Source organism: Podarcis raffonei, chromosome 10 (assembly GCF_027172205.1).
Source record: "Podarcis raffonei isolate rPodRaf1 chromosome 10, rPodRaf1.pri, whole genome shotgun sequence".
NCBI lineage: Eukaryota > Metazoa > Chordata > Lepidosauria > Squamata > Lacertidae > Podarcis > Podarcis raffonei.
The window spans coordinates 20,396,052-20,420,333 of NC_070611.1; the positions used below are offsets into that span (position 1 = coordinate 20,396,052).

General features: G+C 40.2%; 1 protein-coding gene across 8 annotated transcripts in view; it reads right to left on the reverse strand.

Annotated features, from left to right (window-relative positions):
- Positions 1-24,282, reverse strand: part of PTPRZ1 (protein tyrosine phosphatase receptor type Z1) — a 111,070-nt gene that overhangs the window by 1,424 nt on the left and 85,364 nt on the right. For 3 of the 8 annotated variants that reach the window (XM_053405603.1, XM_053405607.1, XM_053405610.1), the window contains exons 14-29: positions 21,152-21,243; positions 17,070-17,155; positions 15,655-15,675; positions 15,424-15,520; positions 13,353-13,435; positions 12,297-12,431; positions 11,656-11,790; positions 10,627-10,790; positions 9,777-9,912; positions 8,041-8,187; positions 6,670-6,763; positions 5,521-5,594; positions 3,801-3,929; positions 2,602-2,751; positions 1,728-1,870; positions 900-1,035 (exon numbers count right to left, since the gene is read on the reverse strand). In XM_053405603.1, the coding sequence (XP_053261578.1) occupies positions 900-1,035; positions 1,728-1,870; positions 2,602-2,751; positions 3,801-3,929; positions 5,521-5,594; positions 6,670-6,763; positions 8,041-8,187; positions 9,777-9,912; positions 10,627-10,790; positions 11,656-11,790; positions 12,297-12,431; positions 13,353-13,435; positions 15,424-15,520; positions 15,655-15,675; positions 17,070-17,155; positions 21,152-21,243 (1,822 nt within the window). The remainder of the gene's footprint in view (positions 1-899; positions 1,036-1,727; positions 1,871-2,601; positions 2,752-3,800; positions 3,930-5,520; positions 5,595-6,669; positions 6,764-8,040; positions 8,188-9,776; positions 9,913-10,626; positions 10,791-11,655; positions 11,791-12,296; positions 12,432-13,352; positions 13,436-15,423; positions 15,521-15,654; positions 15,676-17,069; positions 17,156-21,151; positions 21,244-24,282) is intronic. The other 5 variants (XM_053405604.1, XM_053405608.1, XM_053405606.1 and 2 more) reach the window with 3 other exon arrangements.

Consider the following 24,282-nt stretch of genomic DNA (forward strand, 5'->3'; position numbering starts at 1 on the left):
ACTTGGTTTCCAAAGTCGAACGGACTTCCGGAACAGATTCCGTTTTACTTCCAAGGAACCATTGTACACGACAACTCTCCCTCTTGAGGTTTCCAGCCACTGGCATTCAGAAACATAGTGTCTATGAGAGAGATTGGTGTGCTCGCGGAACCCCAAATATTGCAGAAACACACACAACCTTTATGCAAAGCCTTTTTAGATGATGCCTCAGTTATGCAATTCCCTCTCATCTGAGATATGACTGGCAGAAACTCCTTACAAATTTTGAACAGGCCCTTGCTAGATATTAGTCTCTGTGATGCCAGATATTTTATTCCTGCTGCTTTACTAGACATGTTGTATTTTAACCTCTGTGTAACTGACTCCAGATTGCTATGGCAAGGAAAAGTGGTTTAAGAATGTTTCCCTGAATTAGAATGACATGGGGACCTTAAAACACCTTTCTGAGTCATTAAATGCTATAATGGGAGGCTGGCTAGCAAAGCAAAATGCTGAAGTATATATCCAACCTTTAGGTAATTCTTCACATTACCTGAGGAATTATGTAACACTCAATTACCATAGTTTTAACCCTATTTTTTTATAGAGCCATTATGTGGTGGTTAGTGTGTTGAACTAGGGCTTAGGAGACCAGGGTTCAGATCCTAGCTTAGCTATGAAGCTTGCTGAGTTGAGTCAATCAAAATCTCTCAGCCTAACCTACCTCAGAGTTTTCGTGAGGATAACATATGGAAAAAAGAACCATGTACCCCACACCCATGAGCTCTTTGAAGGAGAGGTGGGATATAAATGTAACACAGTGGTAAGTAAAAATAAAAAGCATATAATGTGATTCTTTCCTTGATGGGAATTTCATAACACATAAGAAAATTGTGCCAGATATTTATTTATTTACTTACAATGTCTGTGAAGACTCCAGGCCTCATCAGATTTATCATCTTAGCTACGTGATAAACATCCACACAGTTTTCATTTTCTAGCTGATGCATTAGCGTCGTTAATGCACAGAAGGTACCTGCTGTCACTCCTCCATGCCTTTGAGGGCAAAAAAAAAAAAAAAAAAATGCAAAATACACATGCAGAAATAGTCACTTTCTACACTTAAATCAAGTCTCTCTTTTTCTTGCTTACTTTATCTATTTCCTAAACAATGGTGCAAATCTGACCACTGAAACATGTTAATTTATAAATAAGGGTATTTATATTGTTTCATTCTTACAACCAGTGTTTGCACCCATTTGTCGCAATGTATACATTTTGCACGCCTTCCTTTTTTACCTAGAGAGGGAATGTCTTTAAATATTCCCCATACAAGGTCTTATGACCAGCAGTGATGAAATGTGTCTATTGGAGCCCAGAAGACATCTGGATCTGAGCCAGGAAGGCATGGTTTACATCATGCTGAGTATATAGTTTTATAAAGAATATAATATTTGGGTGTTTCTGTCACCCAAAAATATAGGTTTGGTAAATCTGCAGTTGCTGTGTGAAACACACACAGAGATACAGTGGTACCTTGGGTTACAAACTCTGCTAACCCAGAAGTAGTACCTCAGGTTAAGAACAGAAATCGCGCAGTGGTGGCAGCGGGAGGCCCTATTAGCTAAAGTGGTACCTCAGGTTAAGAACAGTTTCAGGTTAAGAACAGACCTCCAGAACGAATTAAGTTCCTAACCAGAGGTACCACTGTAATAGGATTTCAGCAACTGCAGCAGGTCAGTACTTACTCATCATGCACAATCATGGGTCCATCTCTGTTAGAAGTTTCTTCTTTGATGACATTTATGAGTTCAAATGTTTTACTAATAGGACTGTCTGGATTTGGCCATTTCGGACACTGAAAATGCCTCACTTCAAGCACATAATCATCCTAAATAGGAAAAAAAGACACAGAATTCATACCTTCAACTGATTCTTGTTCTGTGTATTTATTGATAAAAAGGTGTGTATTGAGCCAGCTGTCACACATTCATCTTTCAGCTTTCATGATCTTATGCTTTCAAAGATGTCAGTCTGTGTGTCTGCTCATAAATTCGCCTCTCCCTCACCTGTGGGCCAATGGCCCATAAAAAAAGAGGTTGGGGGGGAATTGCCATGAGCAGAATAGATTGTTTTTATTTCTCGGTTTGTTTGGACTGATAATCTAAATCAAGGAATATGGATCTTCATAATGGCATCATCCTGAATAGCAAAGTGACTTAAAGTTGCTAGCAATATAATCCTTGGGAGGGTTCAAGACTAACTGAGATGGATGGTGTCCATAGTCTTATTGTGCCTTTTGCAATTACAATAATACAGAGATAAAAGCCAATCTGACAAGTTAGAAATATTAACTTTTTCATCATAGGATTATTTTATTAGCAGAAACCTCTATAGCATGTTTTACATACGTGCACCTTACTGCAAAATATTTGAAGTCCCTCATGAAAACAAAAAAGGGTGTTTGGGTGTGTGTGTTTTTGGTTTGTTTACTTTTTGGAAAAAAAATTAACTCTGCAATTTACTCTGGGGTATGTTTTTTAGTTAGCAATTCAGATCACAGTTTTATTGTTGTTGTTTAGTTGTTTAGTCTCCAGCTATAAGGCATGGTATCAAGAGTACCTGTGTAGCTTCTAAAATGAAATCCTGGATTATAAGCTTCTCTTCATTTGACAAGCATTTGTGTTCTTCCGAAATCAGGCTGACTTTAAAGCTCTCACAATTTATAGGGTCTTCTTTGTTTGGCCAGTATACAAATTCATCTTCAGCCTGCTAAAAGAAAAAGAAACACTTCTAAACAGTGCTATTTTTCTAGAAAAGAGATGCTAGAATTCACGATGAACATCTCCTTGTTGGTGGGCAATGGAACCCACCTGAGAGGTGCCAGAACTTAGTTCTGGCTGGGGGAAAAACATGCTTCTAAACAAACTCCAAATTAGTTATAAACTATAGCTATATCCAGTTGTTTTGTGAAGCAAAAAAAATACATAGTGCTAATGATGTGTATAGGGACGCGGGTGGTGCTGTGGGTTAAACCACTGAGCCTAGGACTTGCTGATCAGAAGGTTGGCGGTTTGAATCCCTGCAACGGGGTGAGCTCCTGTTGCTCGGTCCCTGCTCCTGCCAACCTAGCAGTTTGAAAGCACATCAAAGTGCAAGTAGATAAATAGGTACCGCTCCAGCAGGAAGGTAAACAGCGTTTCCGTGCGCTGCTCTGGTTCGCCAGAAGCGGCTTAGTCATGCTGGCCACATGACCTGGAAGCTGTACACCGGCTCCCTCGGCCAATAAAGTGAGATGAGCGCCGCAACCCCAGAGTCGGACACGACTGGACCTAATGGTCAGGGTTCCCTTTACTTTAATGATGTGTATGCCTTACTTAAACTTAACTGAAATTATTAAACATGCAAGTAATGTTATGCTAAAACCATGGTCTTCCTGTTTCTTTGCAAAACTCCCCATTCCTCATTTCATATTTTTTTAAAAATCAAGTCATCCTTACATGTGAAGAAATGACTTTCTCATTCATAGCTATTCCTATGGATGCCCAGAACGCACACAGTTTAGGTCTAAAGTCTTCAGAATTCCTACATTTTAATACTGGTTCCTTATTGGAATTATCACTGCTTTGAGAATATTCTCACAGCACACAAATCACTAATCACCAACTACCTCTTTATTTTATTTTCATATTCTTAATGTCAAAATAATTACTTGATGAATGGTAACTATAAGAAAAGATGAAATCTCATGTTCTATGTTTCTTGCTGAACTAAAAACAGTGCTATAAAGTGAAGTATTTAACTCTTTAATATAGTCTTACCATATTCTGACTATCTGGAAGCATGACAATTATCTGAGCATTGTGGTCCCATATCATTCTCCAGAAATCTTTGATAGTATGTAGTAGAGGATGCTGGGTAATAATGTATTCATTACTTTGATAATAACCCTGCAAAACAAATACATTCAGCGAGGTTACCCTGTTCTTATCAAGAAATAATAATAATAATAATAACAACAACAACAACAACAACAACAACAACAACAACAACAAATCAGTCTACTTCTCACAAATAAAGATGAGGTTTAAACCCGTGCTATGTTTTTCCACATCAGTTCTACAGATAGAAGGTTCTGAGTTCTTCTCTTCATGGCATCATCCTAGGACATAGCTAGAATTTTAGCTTAGTTTACCAACTTGTTTTTATATATTTGTTTGTTTAGCTTCCTAGAAGCCCTTTCAGTTTACAGGTGACATATAAATAAATATTACTCCTCTGCAAATAGATGGCACTCATTTTATTATGCAAGCTGGCCATAGCCTTCATTTCACTAGCTTAATTTAGAAGCTGTTTAGAAGCTGTTTTTCCTACACTAACAATATTCTCAGGTTTCATTCTTTAGCAGATGGAAAAATAATACATTTTTATATTAATCTTACTTATCTGCACTACAGGCAAGTGGAACTGGCTAGCACAACAGAGGCCTTGTTTCTGGATTGAATGTTCCTCTTTACCTTCATAAATTTTTACACTTAGAAAACCATATGCAAAATTGAGGAGTTATAGATTAACGATGTCCCTGATATGCTCAATCTTTCTTTTTGGAGCTTTAGTGGCATTGATAATGGTTGGGTAGCATAGCAATGCTAAATACCATATTTTTCGCTCTATAACATGCACCCGACCATAACACACACATAGTTTTTTAGAGGAGGAAAATCCGTAGGCATTCCCTCCATAACACACACAGACATTTCCTCCTACTTTTTAGGAGGAGAAAAGTGAGTGTTATGGTGCAAAAAATATGGTAATTACGTCGGAACTAGAAATTAGTGCAATTAGCAGGACACGAGGGTAGGCATAGTTATCAAAAACATTTGGGAGCATTTCTATGTTATCTTCTGTGTCCACACTCTACACAAAAGCAGTGGCATCGCAATGGGGGTGGCACGCCCCGGGTTCCATGCCTGCGGGGGTGACAAGAAGTCACCCTGTGGGGGATCGCAGTGGCGCAAGCAGCCATCGTGCCGCCGCAGCTGCCTTTGGGAGATCCTTTGTTCACAGCTGCAGTCGCGAGCAGAGGATCCTGGCACAGGCAGCAAACCGCTAAGTACAGTGCATGGGCGGTGTGACACACATGCGCTGTACGTAGCAACGCCGCACATGCGCTGTATAGTGGTTTGCTCCAGCGCTGTACGGATGGTGCCGGGATTTCTCCATCGCCACTACAGCCATGTTTACGGCTGCAGCGGTGACGGATGGATCCTGGCACCATCCGTACAGCGCTGGAGTGGCGCTGGCAGCCAACCACTCTACGGCGCATGTGCGGTGTTGCTACGTACAGCGCATGTGTCATATGTAGCGATACCACACATGCGCCATACATCGTGACGCCCGCCCCGGGTGTCACGATGCCTTCCTTCGCCTGTGCACAAAAGCCATGTGCAGAGTGCAATCACCCAAGTGATTGCCAAGAAGCTGGCAAAAATACGCAAATGATTTCAAATTACAGTATAATTTAGGAAGAAACTCTCTCACCATAATATAGGAAGCGTTGATGTAGTCTGTGCCTTCACCAGACAACGATGGAATACCAACTCTAGATCTCTCCACTGTAAAACAAGTGTGAGAGCCATTTTACTTTCTCTAGCATACATGCAAATTCCTGCTATTTGCACAGATTCTGTATTTCTTCAAATCAAGAGATCTGGGAGAACCACTGACTTAATGGCAAGGGAGCGACATTACCCATTACCCAGCTGCTCTGCCATTGTGTAGGAAGGGGAAATGCCACAGGTCTTTTCCCCCCTTCTGTCTGGGCAATGATGAAAGGCAAAGGGCCCATGTAGATTATCCTGCTCTTGTTGTAGGCTTTCAATCTTACAGCAGTGGCACAGGATGAAGCGATGAAAAAACAGCTCTTGCACCACTCCAGAAATTTATGGACCTTAGTTTTAGTGGGACTGTTCTTTCTGGTCCATCAGGATTATTCAAAGTCCCATGCAACGCCATTCATGTGGAACTGTTCCCCAATGCAATTGTGACTACAGTGGTACCTCGGGTTACATTCACTTCAGGTTACATATGCTTCAGGTTACAGACTCTGCTAACCCAGAAATAGTACCTCGGGTTAAGAACTTTGCTTCAAGATAAGAAATGAAATCGTGCTCCCGTGTTGTGGCAGCAGCAGGAGGCCCCATTAGCTAAAGTGGTGCTTCAGGTTAAGAACGGACTTCCGGAATGAATTAAGTACTTAACCCGAGGTACCACTGTATTGGAATAACACTGTCACAAGCTATGAACAAAGAGGCTTTATGACTACTTACATTACATTGTCTGAGCTGTATAGGGAGCAAAAACAACTTGCCACATGGTGCTACACCCATCTCATGTCTTTTTCATCAGCCACCAACACATTAGACTGCACGCTGAATCAGGTCTAAGCAAACTTATAAAATGTGGAACTACACCATAATTAATCTGGGTCACCAAGCAGCACATATTTTAGTATGTCAGTCATTCAGCTACAAATATCAAAAGGTAGAAGCTGCAATAAAGCAGTATTTATTCTCTCTGAAGTTCCCAATGTCATTTATAGATGGTCACTGTGACATATAGGATATTAGGCTTAAGTGGCTTATTGGTTTAATTTTGTAGTCAAACTCAAGGTATTCTCAACAAACTTACCAGGAATTATGGATGAGGTCCTGTTCTTTTCTCTATTACACTGTTTCAGTGCAGTAGAATAATCACACTGCTGTATATTAGATTGGCTCAGAAGCTGAAGACGAAATGAAGAAAGAGAGCAGAGTTTTGGGTTGTGTGAATCACAAATAATATACATGCAAGTGTGGTTCAGGCCAGGACTACATATATTTATTAGGCTACACTGGCCAATGATCCCAGCTCTCATACCAGTTTATAGGATTACTTATATTGCAAATTCAGGCAATTAATTTTATTTATTAATGGAACTTTTAGAATCACATCTTTGTTTTCAACATGCTTTAACAAAAACAAATAATTAAAATTAGTTATAAAACCCTGCAAAAACAGCAGCAGATTAGCACATCCTAATAGATTTCAATCATCAAATGCCTTGGAAAATGCAGTTACATTTTAATCTGGCGTTGGAATCCCATTAAAATTAGAACATGGCATGGCTCCAGGAGAATTACCATATTTTTCGCTCTATAAGATGCACCAGACCACAAGAAACACCAAGTTTTTGGAGGAGGAAAACAAGAAAAAAATATTCTGAATCTCAGAAGCCAGAACAGCAAGAGGGATCGCTGCGCAGTGAAAGCAGCAATCCCTCTTGCTGTTCTGGCTTCTGTGATAGCTGCGCAGCCTGCATTCACTCCATAAGACGCACACACATTTCCCCTTACTTTTTAGGAGGGGAAAAGTGAGTCTTATAGAGCAAAAAATACGGTACATAGGGATGGATCCATCACTGAGAAGGTACAATCCCACATCACTAACCAGCATACAACAACCACTTGTGAGGTGTAATCCTGTGTCACTAACCAGCAGAGAACAGCCACTACTTAGTGAGAAAGGGAGAAGGCCCTTTCCCACCAATCTTAAAACCTCAGTCAGATGATATAAGAAGTGCTTTGACAAATACTTGCATCCCAGCCCATGCAGAGCTCTGAATAATGGGTGTTCTATGGCATGATGCAGGTGCTGAATTCTACACTAGCGGCAGTTTCTGGCCAGTCTTTCAGGGAAACGCAGCACAAAAGAGCATTGCAGTATTCCAAATAGGAGGTTACCAGAGTATGCAGTACTGTGGCCAGGCTCTTCCAGTCCAGAAATGGCCATAGACGGGACACAAGTCATAGCTGGTCTCCTTGCCAAAGAAACTGCCTGGGGCTCAAGTGGCAGTGCTGAATCTAGAACAAGACTATGAACCTGCTCCTTCAAAGGTGAGTTTTAGCTTCAGGCTGTTGGCCATCATCGAACTCATTAAAACAGCCCTACGATTCAAATGCCATATAGACATTTTTGTGCAGAATCGGTTGTCCTGAACCCTTGAAATCAAAGGGATCTCACCTTGAATTGTTTCTCTAATCTTGTATTTCCCATTGGTCCAGGTATTAAGAGTGAATTAACATAAGCGTGAATGTGGTTTTCAGGTACTTCTGTTTCTTTGCTTAGTATGGCCTCCACAAGTGCATCATGAATAAAGACATACTGTTCCTGTTTTAAAAGAAAAAGTAAAGAAAGACATTAGCAAATCATTTCAGTTTTATTATTACAGTGGTACCTCGGGTTACATACACTTCAGGTTACACACTCCGCTAACCCAGAAATAGTGCTTCAAGTAAGAACTTTGCTTCAGGATAAGAACTGAAATTGGGCTCTGGCGGTGTGGCAGCAGCAGGAGGCCCCATTAGCTAAAGTGGTGCTTCAGGTTAAGAACAGTTTCAGGTTAAGAACGGACCTCTGGAACGAATTAAGTACTTAACCCGAGGTACCACTGTAGTTGTTATTGCCGCGCAACTTTGCCTGCGTATGGTACAGATTAACCACCAAAACCAGAATAGATCTTGCTAAGGATGTACAAATATTATCCAAAAGGCAGAAACCTGTCATCCCCACGATACAAATATCATCATTTTATTTTGTATGCTGCCTTTCCACAGTTAAAACAATGCTCAAGGCAGCTTACAACATGACAAGATTTACATAATTACAACCATAGCAAAGTAATCATAAAAATAAATGAAACACATAAAAAACTACATAACCAAACTGAACAATTTCCACACAAAAATAAAAGTACAAAGAATTAATATCAATAACAGCAGCAAAAACTCCCCACAGAACTTCCTCCCAAAATACCTCAGTCCTTGTTGCGCAGCAGCAGCAGAAGTCTTTAAGAAGCCTGTCAGGCCCCACCCTAGGCCAGGCAGAGAGAGGCAAGGAGCAGGACCCACAGGCTCTCAGCAGTTATACAGATTTCTAACTATTTGTAAAGGGGACCCCTGACCATTAGGTCCAGTCGTGGACGACTCTGGGGTTGCAGTGCTCATCTCGCTTTATTGGTCGAGGGAGCCGGCATACAGCTTCCGGGTCATGTGGCCAGCATGACTTAAGCCGCTTCTGGCGAACCAGAGCAGCACACAGAAATGCCATTTACCTTCCCGCCGGAGTGGTACCTATTTATCTACTTGCACTTTGATGTGCTTTCGAACTGCTAGGTTGGCAGGAGCAGGGACCGAGCAACAGAAGCTCACCCCGTCGCGGGGATTCGAACTGCCAACCTTCTGATCGGCAAGTCCTAGGCTCTGTGGTTTAACCCACAGTGCCACCTGCTTTGTACACAAGTATTAATAATTATGCTAATCCCTTCCATTCTATGATTCTGTGTTGAGATTCCTGCATTGCAGGCGGCTGGACTAGATGAGTCCCGGGAGTCTGTTCCAACCCTACAATTCTTTGATTCTATTTGAAAAGCATTGACTCTGAAGGTACTGCAGTGTGATCCACTCCCAGGGTGGATCCGCATGCCAACGTCTCCTATTTCTAATCTCCCAAATTACTCTAAATTACTCTAAAATTCATAAGAAGTTTACTGGAAAAGAAATAATGTATGGAAACAATACGTTGGCAATTAGGAAGCACTTTTCCTCGAGGTAGAGAACAGTAAACAACTTTTTTTATTGGGTTTTTTTGAAGCTGCGGTTTAAATTAGCACCAGAGAGTTCTAGTAGTAAGTTTGTTTCTCGATCTGTTTTAAAATCTTGTAAGAGGTTTTGTGACACTAAGAACACACTTTTTCTTACCTCCGTCTGCACCAAATAGTTCCTTTGCGTCCGTATGTGCTTCAGGAATCCAAATATGTTGACAGTCCCTTCGTGCTGAATCTGCTGAAGCATACTATCTAATACTATGTATGTGCCCGTCCTTCCAACACCAGCACTGTTAAACATTGGAAACAAAATGAATAAATCTGAATCTAAGAAACAGCAAAAGTACAGCAGCCCAGAGCCATACGTTCATGGAAACACAGCCAGCTATGGATTAAATAAGTTTGGTATTATTTATAGGTAAAAAAGGTAAAGGACCCCTGGATGTTTAAGTCCAGTCAAAGGTGACTATGGTGTTGTGGCGCTCATCTTGTTTTCAGGCTGAGGGAGCCGGCGTTTGTCCACAGACAGCTTTCTGGGTCATGTGGCCAGCATGACTAAACCGCTACTGGCGCAACGGAACACCGTGATGGAAATCAGAATGCACAGAAACACCGTTTACCTTCCCACCACAGTGGTACCTATTTATCTACTTACACTGGCATACTTTCGAACTGCTAGGTTGGCAGGAGCTGGGACAGAGCAATGGGAGCTCACTCCATCACGGGGATTCGAACCGCCGACCTTTCGATCGGCAAGCCCAAGAGGCTCAGTGGTATGCTTACAAAACTCATACTAGGAAACAATTCTGAACATTATGGTTCAAAGATTGCTTTGTTAAATGTTCTTAACTGAACGAGGAAGCCACCTTCGTGGAAGATCTACATGCATACATGTGTTCATAGGAAGCTCTTGATTTGAGACATGATAGGTCCAGAAAACATTCATTCAGTTTTTATTCTTGCAAATAACGTGAGCAGTAATTGCTTTGGTAAAAACAACAGACCTGCAATGAACCACAACTGGTCCTACAGCATGACGTTTAGCATACGATGCCTTTCGGACAAAGGTGAGCACGGGCAAAGTATATTCAGGAACACCCATATCAGGCCACTGAGTATAGTGATACTGAGAAACTACACGCCCACAAGGCCTTCCTTTTTGGGAACCCTAAAACGACAATAATTAGCGAGAAATGCATATTTAAAAAAGAAAGAAATACAAACATTATTTTTTAATTGCCCAAACTATGAATTTTCAAATTCTATGTTGGGGAAGAGACAGAAAGCCACTGCATCTGATATGAATATATATAATTATAGAGAGGATCAGGACATGGATGATAGAGAGGAAATTTTATTTCTATACCACCCTCCTGCCATCGTAAAAAATACAGTGAATAGTCAAAACATCTAAAAATTGAGAAACTAGATCATGATATAACAAAGCGGCATAATAAGAGAACTGTAGTAATAATTACAACAATGAATTTATTCATTTGCTGCCCATCTGACTAGGTTGCCCCAGTCAATCTGGATGGCTTCCAACAAATTAAAACACAGTAAGTCATCAAACATTAAAAACTTCCCTATACTTCAGATGTCTTCTAAAAGTCAGATATTGGTTTATTTCATTGACATTTAATGGGCTTTCCACAGGGTGGATACGACTACCAAGAAGGCCCTCTGCCTGGTTCCCTGTAACCACACTTCTCGCAGTAAGGGAACCGCCAGAAGCCAAATGTGCAGGCAAAGAAATTGGCTGAATATTAACGTTGGGGGCCCTAAGTTCAACTGAGGTGCTGCCACTAAAAAAGTCCTGTCTCCGTAGTAGGTGTGGCCCTAAAAATAATTTCCTGTGAACATCATTATAATATAATTAACTTCTCTGCTTATTTTAAACCCAGAGGCCAATGAGAATTTTACTGGTAAGTTGACTCTCTTGCAACAAGAAAAACAATTGTGTCTCACAATGGTATACAAAACTTTTTTTATTTCTTCCTGTATCAAAGTTACTATTTAGTACTGCCACCTACCTTTTTCACCTTGGTATTCCTAATAGTAAAATTCCTCACAGTGTAATAGGCAAGTACATGAATGCTCTTTTGAGTGACTAGAAAGTTTCCATATTCTTCACTACCATCAGCAGGCCAGTATTGGTCACATTTTCTCTGACAGCCAAAGGAATATACAGTGTTAAAACAATGTTTTATCATTTCATACATTAAGTGGGGTGTAATAAATAAAAAAGACTGCAATCCTAACTCCATGTACCTGGAAGTAAGCCCCACTGAATTCAGCTGGACTTGCTCCTGAGTAGACATGGTTAGGAATACATCGGAAGTATTTTTAATCAATAATATGGCAAGGAGAGGGAAGAAAAACACATATTTTTTTTGTCCCCACCAGCTAATCCTAGGTCCCCAGGCTGCTCAGACTTGTTATTTATATACAAAGAATATGTATATTATTTGCATCCCTTAGTACTATTATTCATAGTATTGAATTGAATCTTGCAGTACAATACTGTGAGTATTTTCTCAGAAATAAGTCCCAATTTGTTCAGTGAGAATAATTCTCATGAAAGTGTATAGGTTTACAACCTCAGTGCATTAACTAGATTCACAGAGAGAAATGTGCTATATAAAAGGAAAACGTTTATAAAGAATGTTTATACCCTTCCTTTCTCCACCAGGTTAGTTATCATTACAATGACTTCCACATTATGTTCCCAGATCATTCTCCAGAAATCTTCTGCTGTTGATTTTAAAGGCCCTTGAGCTGCAATATATGCTTTTGGTCTGTTGTAGCCCTGTGGAAAAGAAAAGTGTCCATTAATATATAGCAGAATAAAAGGGAAAGAACTATCAATTGATTGCAAGGAAGACATAAAACTAGTCCATAGAGACCTAGTGATATGTCTCTTTGCAGCAGCTCACATAAAGGTAGCTTGTCACTGGAAGAGATTAAGAGCTGTTCGACAGTGGAACAGATTCCTACAAGAGGTTGGGAAGGGGGGCTCCTTCCTTGGAGGTTTTTAAGCAGAGGTTGGGGGGCTATCTGTCCTGTATTTGAGATTCCTGCATTGCAGGGAGTTGAACTAGATGGCCCTCAGGGTCCCTTCAAACTCTATAATTTTTTTATTCTATGGTCCTAACATTAACTTCAGGGCTGATGCCAGTGAAACAATGTTCAGGATGCTACAGGCTGCATTGCAAGGGACTCTTAATGAAATCCAGAGTTCCAGATGCACTGCATAAAGGTGAACAGGTTCAAGCTGTGGTCAACCAGATGTTGGTGATTGGATAGCTCTGTTGGTAGAGCATGAGACTCTTAATCCCAGGGTGATAGGTTTGAGCCCCATGTTGGGTGAATGATTCCTGCATCCTAGGAGGTTGGATTATATGACCCTTGTGGCCCCTTCCAACGTTACAATTCTATGATTCTATGGTTGGATTCCAACACCTATCAGCCCTAGGTTGCATGGCCAGTTTCTAGAGCCAGTCTTGATCCATTCTACCTAGCCTATAACTTAACAGAACTCCATCATTCTACCTCCTCCAACCCCCCATTGCCACAATCTGGCATTGCTCTCTTTCGGTTCCAATGGTGGAAAACAAAACATCCCTCTCATCTGCTGCTGCTACACCCAAAGTCCTGTTCTAGTGGCTTGAAAGAACAACCCCAACACAAGCTCACAGTAAAGGACAGTGAAATAGGAAGATGAACTTACATCTACGTAGTTGGCATTAATGTAGTCAGTAACTTTTCCATCCTTGTCTGCAAGTTGTGCAAGTTTAACTCTGCTATGATCATCTAAATTGAGGAAGAACATTGGAATACACAGCTTTCAGAATAGTGGTTTTCATTCTTTGAAAGTAAACATCCAAAGTTAAAAGTCAACATTGATAGCTGAAGCTGCTTCAGTCCCCACATGCTGCCTTCCCACTTACCGTACATCCCTCCAGTACAGGAGTGGCACTGCATGTCAGCTTCCTCCTCATTCTCAGTGTTGTAGAACTCAACAGATATTGGGTTGGTTCTGCCTGTCATTGGCTCTGGTTCTATCCTGCCTTCCACCCTACCAGTTCCAACGGGCACCAGCCACCATCTGCAATACAGTTGTACCTTGGAAGTCGAAAGGAATCCATTCCGGAAGTCCATTCGACTTCCGAAACGTTCGACTTCCAAAGCATGGCTTCTGATTGGCTGCAGGAAGCTCCTGCAGCCAATCACAAGCCGTGGAAGCCCCGTCGGACATTCAGCTTCCAAAAGAACGTTCAAAAACCAGAACACTCACTTCTGGTTTTCAATTGTTCGGGAGCTGAAACGTACGAGTTCTGGGGCGTTCGAGAACTAAGGTACAACTGTATTTGGACAGAAATGAAATTCTGAAAGCCCATCTGGTTTTGACATGTAACTATTTGCCCACGTCTTGGCTGCATTGGGAAAACGGGTTTTCAATATAGTTTTATTCCATTTATTTTGGTTCCATTTTTTCACCCTTACACAGGCGGTATCTGTTATGCGAGGTGCATGTGTATGTCCAACCAGCCCGCTCATGCCAAAACAATGCATGCAGAAGATCTTGTTTTGAGCGCAAATACTCTGAATGTTTGGCCTTTTGGAAGAGTGGAGCAACTGAATGCATGGGTGAGATTTGCACACAGGCCTTCTATAACAGGCAGGGGTAAACTTTTGTAATATGGCGCCCGATGTGTGGCCAAAATTTGGAGCACCCAAAGAATGGTTCTTCTCAATTATGGATCTTCTCAATTTTGTTTCCCCTCGGCTCAGCACCCTAATGTGGGGGAACTGCCCACCCCAGCATTGGCCTAAATCCAGCACTGCAATAGGCACTGGCTGGTTTACCAATGTCCAATCCTGGGATATAGTTCCAAACAGCAAATTTGTATCTTCATGTAAACCCTTGATTTTATTTCCTGACTTCTGGCTCTTAAAGAAGATAATGCATCATTATGTCAAACTGAAGAGGGATTAACTTGGAAAATGAAGGTACTGTCTCTTCCCTTATCCTTTCCTTAAAAAAATGTTTCTTTGATATTTCGCATTGGCCTTGTTAGGTGAAACTTAGCAATATTTTTTTAAAGCATCAAAATATTCTAGCTCATCACCCTCTGCAGCTTAAAACAACTACTGTATATTTATTTAGTTATACCTGTGCCTTATAACTCACTTGTTTCATTCTAGTGATTTATTACAGATATTGTAATAAATCATGGCTCAGAAAAGGATTCCCTATACACTTCACTATAGGGGTCTGTTCTGAACATTCAAAGGGATACATGCTTATTGTTGAAATGGATGGGAAAGCTCTGTAAATGTAGGAGATCCTTGATTACATTTTCATGGGCCCTCAATAGTATCTGAAAGAACTCAGTATACCTGGAGCACTCAAGGGGCTCTGGAACATACCAAGTATTTAAGCTCTTGACATATGTGTACAAATGGAGGAGGAGGAGGAGGAGTATTTACCGTATTTTTTGCTCTATAAGACTCACTTTTTCCCTCCTAAAAAGTAAGAGGAAATATGTGTGCGTCTTATGGAGCGAATGCAGGCTGCACAGCTATCCCAGAAGCCAGAACAGCAAGAGGGATCGCTGCTTTCGCTGCACAGCAATCCCTATTGTTGTTCTGGATTCTGAGATTCAGAATATTTTTTTTCTTGTTTTCCTCTTCCAAAAACTAGGTGCGTCTCATGGTCTGGTGCGTCTTATAGAGCGAAAAATACGGTATACCCCACACACCTGGCTGGGTTGCCCCAGATGTATGCAGTTACTTACAGGCAACAATATTTATGTATCTATTCTTATTCTTGTTGTCCGGATGATTAGAGCTGTCTGAAGTGATGCCCAGATCAACTGTGCAGCTCTGAATTTCCTGAAAATAGAAAGCGAGAACATCCTGTTGAATACACAAATCTATTTGTGTGCATGGCCCCACCCCACAAAATATACAATGCATGTTGCAACTATGTCTTTTCTAAATTAAGGTATGTTGAAAGAATTCCTTACCTGGTAAAACTCTTTCAGTGTCTAATGAAGAAATGAATGCAAAAAAAGGTAAAAATAAATTCCACAGCACACAACAAATGAGTAAATGTTTATATAGTACAAATACAATGGAAAGCAATCATGGCTATGAGATAAATATACACATATATACACATTCATAATAGGACACAGCTGAGTATATCTAATTTACAGCATGCAAGTAAAAGAAATTAAAATAGAAATATAATTTCAGTGACTAGAGAGATAATTTACCTGCCACTGAGGTAAATAGCAAGCCACCCACTGACTGTAATGAATCAGAATGGCTGATTCAATACACAGGCTGCCAATAATTAACCATAGATTGTTTTAGTATTATAATCCACAAAAAGTGGTTTGTGGACACAACCAACTTATTTGTTTTACAAATAAAACTATTAATAATGATAACTTCCCCCATTGGAAACATGCAATTATTCAATCATGCACAAAAGAGCTAAAATATATGAATTGCAAATGAAGTTAAGTTCGGTTTTAGTGATGCAAGGCACAGAAATTAGGTGTTAAATGAAATTACTTTTAACACTTTCTTATAGCACTATATCCATCATGTATTAATCACAGAGTTATCACATTCAATTATCTTTGGGCCAGTGGCACTGTCAAACAAACCAACCAAACAAACTGAAAACATGATTAAAGTCTCACAATCAGCGTTGAACAGTTTCCCCAATATCTTTCTGAATTTGTCAAATTAGTGAAAAACTTAACCATTCCATTTTGATCAAGGGCCTGTTCAGAAGATGTATTCCATCTATATTTAGAACACGTTCAAATTTTATACACAAGTGTAAAAAGAAAATGGCTTGCATTTTCTGCTTTTGTAATTATTGTATAATGTGTGAAGTGGGAACTCAGTATCTCCTGACGTGAGATGCATATGTTGAGTTGCAGATTATAGAGCCTTAGAATTTACCAGAAGAGAGCTTTAGGAGTTCACACACCGAACAGAAAATGTAAGCCACACATAATTCCTTGCACTTCTTTGGCTAGTTCATCTGTTTATTGCTTGATATATGTCCCTGAGTTACTGCACTTCTGAAGCTCTTAATGTGTAGGGGTTCCCCACTGTCAGCTACACAAATGGCGCTCACGTACATTGAAAGTTTGGGTCTCCCCTTTTCATAGCCACACATGAGAAAGCCATGTTCTGAAGAACATATACTCAACAATCCTATCTGTGCACATGATACACTATGTGGTCATGCATAAAATCTGACGGGGGTGAAAGAAGTAGCTTCCAAAAATATTAGTGCATATTTCCTCTACCAATCACATGGAACTTCTACTATCACAGTCACATGAACACCTGTAATTATAACGGAATGTTCAAAACATGTACCAGATTCTCATTTTAATAGGAAAATATTTCATACCTCAAATTCTTCAGCAAACCCATTACTGGTATGCAAGTCTGCAACGTGTTTTGGAAACTGCTTTGTTGGGATTGCTCCAACATCATCTTAAAGATGAATTTTGAGAGAGCAGAGGGGGGAGAGAGAGAAATATAATTCAAAACCATGCAGTAGACAACATTTCTGTATTTCTCCCAACTGTATTATGGCAGAGTAAAACATGCAAAATATTCAAGTATTCTTATTAATTCAGCACATGGTAGTGTCCCACAATCTTGCTTCACACAACTAAGAACAGAGCTGGAAGTGTGAGATACCAGAAATAGAAATATAGTTGTGGGTGGAATGTTGTACTTTGGTCTACTCACAACCCTGCTGTGAATTGCTATTCTGTTTTTGGACTGCTAGCCCTCTTGGCTCAGTGATGTATCATTTTTCATTTTTCATCTGGAGCCATACAGTCATTGCAGAGGGTGAAGGTATTGGCTGAGATGATGCAGCAGGTCAAATACTCAAAGAATCCTCCATCCGGGAGCACTCTTAAGAAGGATTGCTTATATTAGTTGAAAACCTTGTTATGAATGAAGGCTGCTGGGTGCCCTTCATCTCCCCCTTCCAGCTGTGTTAAGTTTTTTCCCCCTTCACATATATGCATAGCCAAGATGCCTCTCTTAAAAGGTGCAGAAAGATAAGGAGGTCGTCAACCCCCAAACAAAACGACAACAACCATGCCTTTATATGCACTACAGTGTGGGGATAAATCCTGATTGTTCTCAAGTTATCCCGCAGTCTCACATTGGCTTTGCAAAGTTCCATTTCATTTTGTCTATTTAGCTACTAGAGAACTGATAGGACACTGAGGAAAATTCAAAATGTCCATCACAGGAAGCTCCATAACAACTGATATCGAAAGAGAATTTCTAGGAATACCAATGGATTGAATTGAACTTAATAATAATAACAATAATAATAAATTTTATTTATACCCCACCCTCCCCAGCCAAGGCTGGGCTCAGGGCGGCTAACAACCAATAATAAAAACAAGTTGATTTAAATACAACTTAAAAATAAGATTAAAATACAACAGTAAAACATCAAAACATTAAAATGCAGCCTCATCACGGGAGGAGAGAGGGAAAAAGAAAGAGGGGGAGGGAATCAAATTGACTCCAAGCCAAAGGCCAGGTGGAACAACTCTTACAGGCCCTGTGAAAAGAGATCAGATCCTGCAGGGCCCTGGTCTCATGAGACAGAGCGTTCCACCAGGCCGGAGCCAATGTTGAAAAGGCTCTGGCTCTGATTGAGGCTAATCTAACTTCCTTAGGGCCCGGGATCACCAGGGTGTTGCTATTTATGGACCTTAAGGTGGTGCCCCATGGTTATATTGGCTTCACTTGCAGGCTGGTTTTCTGATGAAAACTCTACCCAGTGCCATGAGAAGATCACACATTCAAATTATTTTTCATTGTAAGCATGTATGTACATATGCATATTTTACTGTAAGGAACAGTGTTCTCTTCCCCACAAGTCAACGTGCATAATACCCAAGGAGGGGGCAGTTGGTTTGGCACCTGAGACATAAAATCCCACAAGCACCTCTCTCCCCCTGGCACCAAAAGTACAATAGCACCATATTAAAATAACTAACAATTTCCTTTCCTTTCTTGACACCTGTAACCAGCTGCTTAAGGCAGCCACCTCACTCTGCCTAATGGTAGGGCTGGAAATGAACAGCATGTGTTGATCCTGAGCATTGTAAAGTATCAGCAGATTTTCAGGAGTAAATCATATAATTCTTAATCAAGGCCTTGTTCCAGAGATAATGATCACTTACTGGTCCAATCAAGAGGAAGCCAGGCATTCATAAATGCCATTGAAATCAATGGGGAATTCAGAGCTCTTAACTGTGCACTGAAGTTCCCCTGACTGTAATGAACTTGCAGCCTGATTGTAGCATGTTTACTTGGCAACCTCATTGGAGTCATATTTTCACACACTGCAGCCAGAGCTTTCAGGACATCATTTTATATTTTAGAACACAATTCGTTTTAGGTACAGAAAACATGCATTAAGTATAATCTCAAATAGACACAGTCTCGTACAGAACCTGAAAATGTTCTACTCAAAACAGGTTGAAGTAGTAAACATATGCACTGATTAACTGGTGAAGGTCACACTGTATCAAGCACCTTTGCCTCTGGAACACAATACATTTCCTCAAAAGTATTTTCAAAGGAATTCTACTGATTATTCATGCAGAATTGGGCTGTCTGGGGGCTCCTGGAGGGCCATGGTTAGGCACAGATGAGCAAGATGAAGCTTCAGTATCATCTAAACAGGTATCTTATTATTTCACACTATGGAATTTCCAAAGTGCTTCATGTGATGAGGAAATGTCAGGCAAGCTGCATAAGCTTCCATCAGCAGGTGTTTAATCATCTACGACACCTATTATTTCTTAGGCTTCAGTTACCAATAATTCGTTAATTTGTATTGGGATCCATCTGTTCTTTTTACTTGAATGGATCTGAATGCACAAATTGAATTAGCTATTCAAGCTTACATAAAATTGTGCAAATGGGTAACACTAACTTCAAACTTTGGAGAAGGACACGGTTGTTACAACTGTGCTTTCAAATCAAATTAGGCTGAAATCCTATGCATGTTGTTACAGAGAAGCTTGGTTCATCTGGAACTCTGCACATGACTCAGAACTATGTGTTGATTGACTATGTATTTTTTCTAGCTTTGTTCTGTGCCATTGCAAAATAACGAGGACAGAAGCATTGGTTTAAGATGAATCACATCTCACAGAGGTCACATCTACACTGTGCACTTAAAGCATTCTTATACCATCGAGAAACCTGGGAGTGGCAGCTTGTTAAGAATGCTGTGAGTTCAGCATCCTTAACTATGGTTCTCATGATTCTTTGGGCAATTCCATGACTTTAAACCTATAGTGCTTTAAATCTATAGTGCAGACACAGCATGAGTGAACAGCCATAGTGGACAACACAATAGGTGAAAGCCTATTTATTTACTTCTGTATCTGCTGCATTTATATCCAAAGAGCTCAGTGTTGAATATACCATTCACCACCACCATTTTAACTAGTCTCTGAAATATTTGCCATATCCAATGCAGCTGGCACCTTCATTATACAGCTTTTGGCAATGCTGAAGGTGTGCCTCTTTACCTTGGCTTTTGACACTTGTGATGTAGCTTGATAAAAGCGCCATGGATGCCAGTACACACACACACATGTGTACACACACACACACGTCACGGTACTCCTTACTGGTGAGTACTATCATAGCAACGGTTAAAAGTCTCTCATTCCAACTTCTTTACCGGTCATTTAAAAGTCTCAGCTCATCAGATAACTGCCCATGAAGTCATTATGGCTTCTTTAAAGGTAAAGGGACTCCTGAACGTAAATCCAGTCACGGACAACTCTGGGGTTGCGGCACTCATCTAGCTTTACTGGCCGAGAGAGCCGGTGTTTGTCCGCAGACAGCTTCCGGGTCATGTGGTCAGCATGACTAAGCTGCTTCTGGCAAACCAGAGCAGCGCATGGAAACGCCATTTACTTCCCCACCAGTGAAGGTAGACCTATTTATCTACTTGCACTTTGACGTGCTTTCAAACTGCTAGGTTGGCAGGAGCAGGGACAGAGCAACGGGAGCTCACCCCGTCGCGGGGATTCGAACCGCCAACCTTCTGATCAGGAAGCCCTAGGCTCTGTGGTTTAGACCACAGCGCTACCTGCATCCCTATGGCTTCTTTAGATGTCTCATAAAAAGGAGAACAGTAACTGTACACATCTTAGGCTCTACAAATGCCAGATGTTTACACTTAAAAAAAATAAACGAAAGCTGGGGATCTGGGGTTGACTCCCCCACCCCCAAATGCCCAAACATAGAACACAACCAAAGACCAATGCCAATAGCTAAGAGCACTGGTTGTCCATCTACATGGACCATAGCTTCTGACATATCCTCCTTCTGGTAAGAGAAATAATCATTCATTTACCATTACTAAAAGATTCATGCACGATAAACTCATTGGGTGGGTGGGATTAACTATACACTTAACCAAATTACCTGACACAGGGAAGACTGGTGCTGGAGGAGTAGATATCACACGAGGGGATGTGTTATCTTCTAAATAAAAGTGTGCTGTTTGGAAACATTTCCTAAAAGAAAGAAAGAAACATTTAAAAGGGATACATATTAGCTACCTAAAGCATTCTGAGACGCCTTCTTAGAACTGTTTCCAAAGCTCTTTTTTTTAATGTTACAGAAACACTTGAAAAGTATTACCTGCTTACATCTACTAATAGCTAAATAATCATTGTGGACTTTCTTGCATCTCAGGGTAATAGCACTTGGGGAAAGTTGCAACCATGTAGGTCTCCTTGATTTTATTGAGAGGTTATTATTTTTATTTATTTGGAAAACTGTATTTATAAACCTCCAATCATTAAAAATTACCAAAATGGTATATGGTGTATATACAAGAATAAAAATACAAGTAAAAGCAGATAAAACAGTTCTGAAATTAACCAGTTAACTAGACACAGAAAATGATGAGCCCCCAAAGTATGCAGCTTTGGCTGGATCATGCCCTTCAGTTCATTATATGAATAAATGGTACAGTCATTCCTAATTTGAATGGTTTTTACCTGAAGAAGATGCAGAAGATATAGCAGGCATCTGTCATAGTGAAGTATTCAAAGGTGCAAATCTGAAGCAGGTATAACTGTTTATGTCATACCAGGTTTCAGTGGTATCGATTCAAGTGCTAGGCAATTGTTCTCTTTAATATTGTAGCTGCTAGCATACACCTTTTTATACCACTGTGAGAAACCAGCTTCCCCAGAGACATCAAATTTGAATGAAAAAGCAGAAAGTTATGAAGAGGAAAATATGGAAGCTTGTAGTGGGAAAGGATAATTAAGCCCCAGTCCACTCTACTGTGGTATATCTCATCCACATAAGTTGCTACATTGCAAAGTGTGCAGTATGTAAATGTTAACCAATGAAGGGAGTGAGGTTTTGGAATCAAAATATTTACTGAGCATCACAATATTAGTTGAATCCTCTTTCATTCTCCAGATGTGAAGATAATAAGAACGACATCTGGTAAGAGACTACTATAAGCAACTCAAAAGACTGTAATAATCATCTTCAGCTTTACACAATGCAGCATTTTTTTAATTAAAAAAAACTATCTTCAGATAATTAAGCTTGCTAATAACACTTTATATGGGTCATTTGCTTTGTTTGAAGTATTATTCACAATTGATTAACTTTAAAATGAGGTAGCTGCATGAGGGGCGGAGGACAGAAGTATAATGTTACATTTATCACTTTCTACTTTATGCCAACAGTACCTAAATTTCCTTTTTTGCTTTCTTTGCCATTTTGTGGAACTTTTAGGCTGACCCACAAATCAATTAAATGAAACACTTAGCTTTATAAGCTGCTGTAGTTTGATTTGAATATATAACTATTGCTTACTTTAACAACTTAGATCAGACTGAAAGTCATTGTTCCTTTGGCTTTGCTTCAACAGTCTTCATGCCATGGCATAAAGGAAATAACCTGATAAATTACTGCCCTGCTATGCTAATAAAAAAAGCAATAAAAGTACATATATAGCAGCTTAAGTGCATTGCAAATATTATTTAAATGATCAAGGAGGTGGTTTCAGAAGTCCCAAATTTTTCTTTTGCTGTAATCAGCTTAAACAGATGTACACAACTGCAACTTTCTCAATCCAACCTCTGCACCTGGCTGCAAATGTTTTTGCCACATTAAACCTTTTTAGCAGACACGGTAATTGTTATGGTACTTGTCAAGGTTGAGAGGACTTTCCAGAATGTTTTCTTCAAACCAAATTTACAAATTCTGTTCACTAGAAAGCCACATACTTAATGCATTTGGAATGAATAACTCAACAGGATCTGAGCAGGAGTGGGGAACCTGATTTGGCAAGTGGACTATATCCTAACCCAGGCTTCCTCAAACTTGGCCCTCCAGATGTTTTTGGCCTACAACTCCCATGATCCCTAGCTAGCAGGGCCAGTGGTCAGGGATAATGGGAACTGCAGTCTTAAAACATCTGGAGGTCCCTACCTGCTAATGTCCCAAGTCTGAATGGTGGGTGGGGATGCTCACCTACTAATCACCTGATGTCAATGATGTCAAATGATCATTAAAACACCACACAGGACTTGCAGAGAGCTCTGCGCACTGCTTTTGAAGTGCTGCTGATCAGCAGGCTTAATGTCATCATTTATCAGGTGTTGGGCAATACAAGCCTGACTTCAGCTTTGTGATTGAGTTCCCTGTATGGAACTCAGCTGTGTAGCTTCATCTCTAACTGCACCACATCATCTAATGTCACCTGTGGGGCAGGTGGGCATGCCTTGGGACCTGTGCTTGGCCAAATTTGGCTCATGGGTCAGTGGTTTCCTACCCCTGGATTTCAGTATTCCCACTGAAATGTGGGCCATATAATTTCTTGGCTGCCATCAATAAGATATTGAATTACATTACAGTATTACTGTAAGGGTTAAAATTTGATAATACACATGAAGTGCTTTAACCAACTGATACTGATCTACAAATATTCAGTATTATTACATCAGGATATGATAAACAGTCAACTTACCATAAGAGAGCCCATTAAAAAAGGTCACACCACCAAGCAAGACTATATGAATGTTTAACCCCATGACGTTTTTAAACTGAAAAAATGGGGGCATCATTTCAATCCTGACTTTGTATTAAGGCAGCAAAGAATGAAAACAAAGTGCAAAACATTTTCTTATAAAGCTAATTTTATGTTGCTGACAGATTGCAAAATGTATTTTTAAAACCAGGTTTATTGTTATAGCACACATGTGTGTTTTGCATGGATCTACGTGTTAATACAAATTTCATTTTCACACATGACATGTGCCAAGGTTACGTCAACAGGCTCCTTCGTGTTCTATGTAGTATTCTTGAAACCTGACAATTTTTTACCTATAAATTAGTCCCACTGATTTCAATGGAACTTACTCTCAAGTAAGGCTGCAATCTTCTGTACACTGAGCCTTTGCAGTGTCATCCATCACTTATAATTAGTGCATGGAGCAACTGCGAGAGACAGGTAGCAAAACATATTACTGTTGTTGGGGAGATGAGGGAGAATCCAGCACTTATTCTGTAAATGTGATTGTATA